This window comes from Rutilus rutilus, assembly GCF_951802725.1.
Source record: "Rutilus rutilus genome assembly, chromosome: 23".
NCBI classification, from domain to species: domain Eukaryota; kingdom Metazoa; phylum Chordata; class Actinopteri; order Cypriniformes; family Leuciscidae; genus Rutilus; species Rutilus rutilus.
This window is the reverse complement of record NC_140233.1, coordinates 27,795,737-27,805,946: the sequence shown is the minus strand read 5'-3', so window position 1 is coordinate 27,805,946 and position 10,210 is coordinate 27,795,737. Positions and strand designations below refer to the sequence as shown.

Genomic DNA, 10,210 nt, shown 5'->3' with positions numbered 1-10,210 from the left:
TCAGATTGACCTCTTACATATGTGTACCAAGTTTGTTGAAAATACCTCATTTACTTCTGGAATTATAGCCATTTGAGTAAAATAGGCTCCGCCAACAACGTTAATTTTGCGCCCCCTAGCGACCCTGAATCGAAATTTCAACTTTTTTTCGATAATTATTGATCTTCAGTCTCCAGAGAACAATTCTGCACTGGTTTGGTTCCGATCGAGCAAAAAACCAGGGACTAGTTCGCAAAAGTAGGTTTTCGACAAAATTCAAAATGGCGGAAAATCTATCATGACGGAAATGAAATCGGAGATATAAGTTTTGTTCGTCAGACGACCAGCTTTCCAATGATATAAGACACTTGTGTCTACGACATACGGTCCAGGAGTTATGACCACTTTCGCGCTTTTGGTTGTTATAGCGCCACCTATGGGCCAATCGAGGTCATAATTTGATAACCTCTCCTCGATTTTTGTACTACCATCTGGCAAAGTTTCAAAGCTCTAGCCCTTACGGTTTGGGCTGCACGATGCGTTTTACGGCAGAATAATAATAATAATAATTAAAGCTGCAAGCAGCATTTATCGGGGTTCAAGCAGTCAAGGCCTTTAAGCACAAAAGCATCAAAAGTGATTAAGTTTTATTTACCAAGAATGTAACTACTGACATAATAGATGAAAAAGACCATTTACAGGAAATACCATAGGAAATATATGGTTTTAAAGCTTTTTAGCAGTTATAGCGCCACCTATCGTCCGATCTCCATGAAAATTGGCATGCTTGTTAATGATGTTATGTCACATATGCTCACCAATTTTTGTGAAGTTCTGAGTTTTCATTTAGGATTTATAGGCTTTTTAATGTTTTTTTGCCACGCCCATTTTCTAAATGACCCTATTACAGCCATCTACATGCAAAAGTTCAACTTTTTTTTGATAATTATTCATCTAGAGTGTCCAGAGAATTGTCCTAGACTGGTCTGGTTTCGATCGGGCGAAAAACCTAGGACTAGTTTGCAAAAGTAGGTTTATAACATAATTACGAATATTTAATAACCGGTTTAATTGACAGCATTAGTTCTAGAGGCAAAGTTGTTCAGCATGAGCAGATCTATCAGATGATATGCATTTTGTGACGATAAGTGTAACACCACGTGATTACAGAGCCATAAAACTCGTTAGCGCCAACTAGTGGCCGATTTCTTTCAAAACTCTTACAGACCTCTAGGGCCATGAGTCGAACATGCCCATCGAGTTTCGTTCCGATCGGCCTCCGTTAACCTTGTCTAATAGGTGCTCAAATTTCATTGGTCGATGGCGGCCATGTTTTTCGAGATACGCCAATGTCCTCATAGACATACATGGCACCTTGGACCAAGACACTGCATACCAATTTTCAAGTCAATCGGACTAACGGTCACGTGGTCATAGCCGTTTTCATGTTTTTTTCATGTTATAGCGCCACCTAGTGATCAATCGTCGCAATTTTTTTACTGTGACCCCAGATTGAACTCATACACATGTGCACCAAGTTTGGTGAAGATATCTAATTTCATTCTCGAGTTATAGCCATTTTAGTAAAATAGGCTCCTCCTACAACATTAATTTATCACCCCCTGGCGATCAGGAATCGAAATTTCGACTTTTTTTCGATAATTATTGATATTCAGACTCCAGAGAACATTTCTGCACTGTTTTGGATCCGATTGGACAAAAAACCTAGGACTAGTTCGCAAAAGTAGGTTTTTAACTAAATTCAAAATGGCGGACAATTTACATACCGGAAATGAAATCGGAGATATACGTTTTGACCTTCAGGTTTCCAGCTTTCCAGTGATATAAGACACTTGAGTCTACGTCATACGGTCTAGGAGTTATGAGCAGTTTCGCGCTTTTGGTTGCTATAGCGCCACCTATGGGCCAATTGGGGTCATATTCTCTGAACCTCTCCTCGATTTTTGTACTACCATCTGGCAAAGTTTCAAAGCTCCAGCTCTTACGGTTTGGGCTGCACGATGAGTTTTACGGCAGAAGAAAAATAATAATAATAATAATAATAATAATAATAATAATAATAATAAAAATCAGTACAATTACAATAGGGTTTCAGCACTTCGTGCTTGAACCCCTAATAATAATAAAAATCAGTACAATTACAATAGGGTTTCAGCACTTCGTGCTTGAACCCCTAATTAAAGCTGCAAGCAGCATTTAGCGGGGTTCAAGCATTTAGGGTCTTTAAGCACATAAGGCAGTTTAGTGAGTTTTTGTTTAGGATTTACAGGCTTTTGAGTGTTTTTTGCCATAACCATTTTCTAAATGATCCTGTTATGGCTACCCAATGGGTAAAGTTTAAGTTTTTTATATAATTATTGATCTAGAGCTTCCAGAAAATTGTACTGCACTGGTATATTTCCGATCGGGCTAAAAACCGATGGCGGCATAGACATACATGGCACCTTGGACCAAGACACTGCATGCCAATTTTAAAGTCAATCGAACTAATGGTCAGGTGGTTATAGCCCTTTTCCTGTTTTTGTGATTATATGGCCTGATCTCCATTTTAAATAATTATTTTAAAGGTGCTGTAGAATGCATTGATATATTTTAAATTGTTCTCTGATATCTCTGAAACAGAAATGTCTTCAACAGTCAAGTAGTGGATAAAATCACTAATGTTACTTTCTGCTTGCGGTAGGGGTTGTAATGGAAATATAACATTAGTTGGAACTGCCCCCTTCTTCAGTATCAAACAATGAGCGAAACCTGCTTGATATTGTCCCACTCCCAGGTTAGAAAAACTGTCTGTGGTAAAATGGGCAGAGCAAACTAACAGCTTTGAATTAAAATGGTGAGGTATCCTGTTGTAAACATCAACCATGCCTGTTGACAGTTTTGTGGGAAGGGAATGAAAAGTTCTCAAATCTGCAGCACAGCCTCGAACATAACATTTATATCCATGATCTGCCATTTTCACTATTGTCCTTGCTTGCTTCTTCACAATACCTGCAGATCTTCTGATGATTCAGCTGTGTAGGTCCACGTTAACACTGCCTGGCCTAGAACATGGGCTGGTATATGCAAATTTGGGGGGTATAAATATTAATGATCCTGACTCCAACGTCACAGTCAGTGTTATGCTGGGATTCACTCATTTTTCAGCGGTCTTTTGCAAACAGGAGATTTACACATGAAGGAGGAAACAATGGTGTTTGAGGCTCACGGTATGTCAGTTCCATGTCCAGAACTCTTATCATTCAACTATGCCAAGATAAATACAGTTTTCAATTGTATGGCACCTTTAAAATAGATGATTAGTAATATAATGCTTACTTGTAGTCTGAAATGGCTTTAACAAAAGAAGAAAAATAGTCTTAGATTTCTGTTCACTCTAATCATGTACAAATAAAGTAGCACATTAAGATTACATTTATTTGAATGCATTAGTGAGTGTGTGATTGTGCTGTGTGTGCAGCGTATCAATACTAAAAGTGAAGGTGTAGTTGATATCTTTGGTGATAATATCTGTAGTAATCATAAAAAAATCAATTAAGAAATAAAGAATTAAAATTACAAATAATATTCTATTAAGATATGAGTTACAATAACATGATTTGCAATAGTAATAATATCAATAATATATGCACAATACACACAGATTAGACTATCAGGTCTGTGTCTTACAAAAACATTAGTATTGCAGCCAATGTGAGTCTGTGGGATTTATAAACAGACAAAATATGATTTGAAATGTTATTTTAATGATTTTATTAAGTTTAAACAATATTTCAAATGGAAAAAAAATGAAAAATAATATTTTAGTGAGCAGAATGAACCAATGAGTGGTCTTCATCTGGTGGTTAAAATGTAAATGAAAACAATAATACTTAAACAATAATACTTAATACACTAACCATGCTTGAACACACACATGCACACACATTTTGTTGTAGATGTAGATATTTAAAATAAAAGATAGGTAACAAAATGATAATTGCAAATCTCCTCTGTATAACACCATTTTCAGATTGAGGGGCAGAATTGTTCAAACTGAGAGCTCAGTACAAATGAAGTGATAAACTTTGACAAAACATGATTGTGTTATAATAGGTGATTTTCATGCAAGTAATTATATACTTTATACAAAAATTAATGCAAAAGCACAGGTGAAAATATTTTATTAAGTAGAATGTCCTGCAGAGGGCAGTAGAAGACCACTAATTGACTCACTTTCATTTGAAAGACTTTTTTATCCACCAGTAAAACAAAGCAGTTTCTCCATGTTCTTTCCATTAAGCATGCTTACACACACAGACACACACAAACACATCCACACACACATCCACACACACACACACACACACACACACACACACAAAGATAAATATGTTTTCCATGTTTTTAGGATGTGATATTGTGAAAATATCTTTTAATGGTCTAACCATTTCACATATTTCTTTGTGATCTGTATTACCAGTCCGTAATAATAATAATAATAATAATATTTAATTGTCTATAGGCATTTCTTTATCTAATAATATAAAACTTCATAATAATCATAATAAAAAATTAAAAAATAAAATATATACAAATATCATAATAAAATAAAAAACATCATAATAAAAAAGATTGCTTTTTAAAGCATTTGTTTGTTTCCCAATACTGACAGCGAATAAAAAGATCATGTGTAATCCTGCTGCTCCCTCCAGTGGACAACAGTGGTGTGTTTCTAGTGGTGCAACAGTTGAAGTGATTGATTGAATTAATGAATGAATGAATGGGAATTTGGTTTATCACTTTTATCTCCGGAACCAAAAGGCGAAAAATTCTGAAACTCAGAGCATAGATAGTGCTTGAGGAGTCTTGTTGAATGAGACCATCGCGGTGTTTTGGGGCGATTGGGACCGGGAGTTCTGATCGTTCAAAGGCATATATTTCAGGGCTTTTATCTCTGGAAGGCCCGAGGCCCGCGACGATACGTTTCGATCAAGAGAGGTCCTTACCATCAAAATTTGAGCGTGCAGCGTCTTTCCGTTTTCGAGTTATGAGTGAATTTGTACTGGGGGGGCGTGGCCTAAATGGCGGCCTCCGTTTTTACTTTCGTTTCAGGATTCCATTCCTTAATTTGACAGAATTGTCAATAGTAATACTTCAATAGATGAGTTTTGACAAAATGTGATTGTAAATGTTAAAATAATGATTTTATAAAGTCTAAATATAAATTATATAACAATATTAGGGAGTAGTATGATGAAATGACAGCAGGGGGCAGTACAATACCACTTATTGACTTAATATGCCATGTTATATCATTTTTACCTTTTTAACTGTTATAGAGGCAAATTTTGTCCGATCTGTCTGAAATTTTTCATGCTTCTTAAGAGCAGAACTTCTTAAGTTCTGACTTGTTTTTATTAAAGAGATATAGGCTTTCGGGGACACTTGGTAAAGGCCACATTTTGAAGTGAACCTATTATAGCTAACCAAATGAAGTAGTTCAACTTTTTCTGACAATTATTGATCTAGTGAGTACAGAGAATTGTATTGCACTAGTTTTGAACATTATGATATGAAAATTATATGATCAGAGATTTACAGACCATTTTACAGATCAGACCATTTACAGCCAATACAGGCAGTTTACCATAGGAAACATATGGTTTTAAAGCCTTTTAACTGTTATAGCGCCACATTTGGTCCGATCTCCAAAAAATTTTGCATGCTTGTTAATGATGATATGTCACATATGCTCACCAATTTTTGTGAAGTTCTGAGTTTTCATTTAGGATTTATAAGCTTTTGAGTGTATTTTGCAACGCCCATTTTATAAATGACCCTATTACAGCCACTCAAATGCAAAAGTTCAACTTTTTTTTGATAATTATTGATCTATAGAGTCCAGAGAATTGTCCTAGACTGGTCTGGTTCAGATCGGGCGAAAAACCTAGGACTAGTTCGCAAAAGTAGGTTTTTAACATGTTTGCGAATATTTAATGAACGGTTTGATTGACAGCAATGGTTATAGAGGCAAAGTTGTTCAGCATGAGCAGATCTATCAAATGATATGCATTTTGTGACAATAAGTGTAACACCATGTGATTACAGAGCCATAAAACTCGTTAGCGCCAACTAGTGGCCGATTTCTTTCAAAATTTTTACAGACCTCTAGGGCCATGAGTCGAACATGCCCATCGAGTTTCGTTCCGATCGGCCTCCGTTAACCTTGTCTAATAGGTGCTCGACTTCATTGGCCAATGGCGGCCATGTTTTTTGAGATACGTCAATGTCCTCATAGACATACATGGCACCTTGGACCAAGACACTGCATACCAATTTTCAAGTCAATCAGACTAACGGTCAGGTGGTTATAGCCCTTTTCATGTTTTTTTCATGTTATAGCGCCACCTAGTGTTCAATCGTCGCTATTTTGTTACTGTGACCCCAGATTGAAATCCTACATATGTGTACCCAGTTTGGTGAAGCTATCTCATTTACTTTTTGAGTTATAGCCATTTTAGTAAAATAGGCTCCTCCCACAACGTTCATTTTGAGCCCCCTAGCGACTTTGAATCGAAATATCGACGTTATTTCGATAATTATTGATCTTCAGACTCCAGAGAACATTTCTGCACTGGTTTGGTTCCGATCGGACGAAAAACCACGGACTAGTTCGCAAAAGTAGATTTTTGACAAAATTCAAAATGGCGGAAAATCTATCATGACGGAAATGAAATCGGAGATATACGTTTTGTTCGTCAGGCGTCCAGCTTTCCAATGATATAAGACACTTGAGTCTACGACATACGGTCTAGGAGTTATGAGCAGTTTCGCGCTTTTGGTTGCTATAGCGCCACCTATAGGCCAATCGGGGTCATACTCTCTGAACCTTTCCTCGATTTTTGTACTACCATCTGACAAAGTTTCAAGTCTCCAGCACTTACGGTTTGGGCTGCACGATGCGTTTTAGCGGAGAAGAATAATAATAATAATAATAATAAAAATCAGTACAATTACAATAGGTGTTCAGCACTTCGTGCTTGAACCCCTAATAATAAAAATCAGCACAATTACAATAGGGTTTCAGCACTTCGTGCTTGAACCCCTAATAAAAATCAGCACAATTACAATAGGGTTTCAGCACTTCGTGCTTGAACCCCTAATAATAAAAATCAGTACAATTACAATAGGGTTTCAGCACTTCGTGCTTGAACCCCTAATAATAATAATAAATCACCTATCTTTAGCACAGATTCAAAAAACAAGAAATGATAGAACTACAGTGAGAGATCATATACACCAGTTAAAGATATGCAGATTACCCATTCTTTTCTGTCATGTCAGCTGCCAGGATGTTCACCATTTTCCTCCTCGTTTCATCTCCCAAAGTCTTAAATCGGTTGTATTCATTTATTATATGCTCCCCACCAGGTTTATGGACAAGAACGGATTCCACCAACTTAATAATAATAAATAAAAATAAAATAAAATAGCATAAGTATGGCATGTTAAGTACAAAACATTACCTCAAACAAGATGTGTAATTAAAAAAAAAAAATTGGCTATTTCAGATTGATGAATTTTAACTTTTCCCCCCAACATTTATAAATAATAACAACTTTGATGCTCACCTTTTTAGCTTCATCATCTAGTCTCATTCTTTTACTTGAAGAGCTTTCTTCAATAATTACTGTATCCTGTGAGTCAGTGGAGTCAATTGATGAAGACAGGGACAGATTCAACTGCACAGGAGAGGCTTGTGGAGAGGCAGATTCCAAGTCTAGTTGCATATAGGGTGGTCAAAGTCTTCATGATACTAATAAATAAGCATTGAGAAATGTTCTAGAAAGTAATAAAATAAACAAACCTGCACCATGTTTTATGGTGAGAACACCAACTGAGGGATCCTTAACAACATCCTCAAAAACATCATCATCCACCTCAGTCCCCGATTCATCAATAACCTTCACATTCTCGGGTACAGTTGGGACACCGAACTTTAAAAAAGCTGGGAAAAAATGTATGCGAATTAATGAGAAAGGGTATACATTACAAGGTTGATCAATTACTTGCTGGTAACTGAACATCAGAGCAAATGTAACATGTGACAGTATATATTCTAAAATAAAATGACCAAATACCAAACATTTTATATATATAGTATATATTCTAAAATAAAATGACCAAATACCAAAAAAAAAAAAAAATAATAATAAAAAAAAAAAATATATATATATATATATATATATATATATATATATATATATATATATATATATATATTTTTTTTTTTTTTTTTTTTTTTTTTTTTACAAATTCATTAAAATACTAAAATTAACATGATTTTTTTTTTGTTCTCCCATGATTCTGAATAGACAGCAAAATAACATGTAATTTACTAAAGACTCCAACAAAATGTTAATTGCTGCAGTCCAACTCATTTTGTTTAAATTGAATGAATTATTTAATCAAATTAAACGTTTCTTTGCTGAATGAATCAGCCTTTTGAGCAAATCTTTTGAATGAATGATTCAAGGACAAATACATTTTTTACAGTCTCTTGGCGCCATCTTGAGGCGTAACGATGTAATTGGTAATCTTAATTTGAAGAGTAAAAAAGGTGATTTGCTCGATTTTTATCCATGGACATCAGTGTTTATATCCAGACATTAAACGTTTATCCCTGTACTTCAGTGATTAAATTTAATATTTGCAACACAGAAACAAGGATTCGAAGGATGCGTGTTTGAAAAGACTGAAAATCAGAACACACATATTTGAATCGAGAACGCGATATTTAAACGATTCATCGCTGTAAAAGTATATATTTTTCTTACCAGCAGACAAAAATTCCTTCAGGCTCAGTTCGGTTATTTTAACAAATTTTTGGCCATCCCCAAGTTTCACCTTAAAGAGCATCTTGCAGGTAAAAAAAAAAATCTAAATGAATATATATTTGTGTATGAAAATACCATATGAAAAGATAATGCAGGATTTAAAATGTTTTAAAACGACATAAGGACACCAATTTAGTAGATAAAGTGAGCGTTTCTTTGACTGCTCGTACAAACCGCTTTTTTTCAACATCGCGTCATTTTACGTCACACGAGGGAGACGTGTGCTGTGCTCTGCCGCAGCTCAGTGCAGAGTGGGTTGGTATTCAGTAAGAGCGGTCGTGAGTCAGTGTGTTTTCAGTAGTTTTTGTATTTCAATTTATCATCGTTCTCCCGCCGGATGCTGGCGCGAGCACAACATCAACTGGCAAATGCAATGTAAGCGGAACGAAACTGAGCTACTCGTTATTGTGTTTGTGTGGACCATTTATCAGTTTGGACCAGTGCAGCGCGAGCCTGATCAAGCAACACTGTAACTGCGAGATCCAGTAAATAAAGCATTTGAATTCGCCACATTAGTAATAACATCGCTGCAAGATCTAGTGAGAATTATTCACATTTCTCCGTTATTAACGGATCAAACAGCGCTGACGTGGAAACCAGGAATAAACATGAACATGCAATGAATGAACGAACTATCCAGTGTCCACAGATCAGCAACATTCACCATGGCTTTACTGTAGTAACACTAACTGCAATCATGGAAGTTTGGCATTTTCCACTAAGGCCCAGTATGCATCCACCTCCCTGCAACACTGACTTTCCTCAGCTGTAAACATTGCCTCGCATTTCCCACACAAGCACCTATGGAACAAAAAATGTATCAGGAATAAATATCTCTCTGTCTCTCGATGAGAAACCGCTAAGTTATATCACCTAACGTTAGTCTGGGCGGATATTAATGAGCATGACAAACGCCTGATCAAAGCTTATGTGGCAGGATTAGTTAAGTGCCTCCTCCTCCTCCCCCCCCTCCTCCTATTTTTGTATGTCAATAAAAGACCTTTTTGTAATTTAGTTGTACTCTTGTCTCTAACCTCCCTGACAAACACGAACATGTGGGACCTAATGCTAATTGCTGGGTTATTTAGATATTCCCTGATTTATTCAGGGTGGCGTAGTCGACAATTATCACCATAAGCAAAGTAACTTATTGAAATCCTATACCGCTTCCTGCCACACAAATCAATCGGTTCAATGGTTTCTAAAAGCTTTGTTTCTCCATCACTAGAGCAACATGATTCTGGTTCACTCTTGAGTTCATAACAGCAGGCCAGAGAGCAAACTTTGCCTGGCCCACCTCCACTTCTGGCTGGGTCCCCGGCCCAAAACTG

The 10,210-nt window shown here is 36.3% G+C and overlaps 2 protein-coding genes across 2 annotated transcripts in view; one reads left to right on the top strand and one right to left on the bottom strand.

Moving 5' to 3' along the window:
- LOC311282760 (uncharacterized protein) overlaps positions 1-8,901 on the bottom strand; it is a gene marked incomplete at its 5' end in the record, with an annotated part of 42,958 nt that extends 34,057 nt beyond the window's left edge. Inside the window, 4 exons of the mRNA XM_084396772.1 lie at positions 7,305-7,441; positions 7,614-7,762; positions 7,850-7,990; positions 8,820-8,901. Of these exons, the coding sequence (XP_084252898.1) occupies positions 7,305-7,441; positions 7,614-7,762; positions 7,850-7,990; positions 8,820-8,901 (509 nt within the window). The remainder of the gene's footprint in view (positions 1-7,304; positions 7,442-7,613; positions 7,763-7,849; positions 7,991-8,819) is intronic.
- The window catches only part of LOC311283110 (uncharacterized protein), a 790,474-nt gene that overhangs the window by 457,134 nt on the left and 323,130 nt on the right, over positions 1-10,210 (top strand). The gene's annotated exons all lie outside the window — the stretch shown is intronic.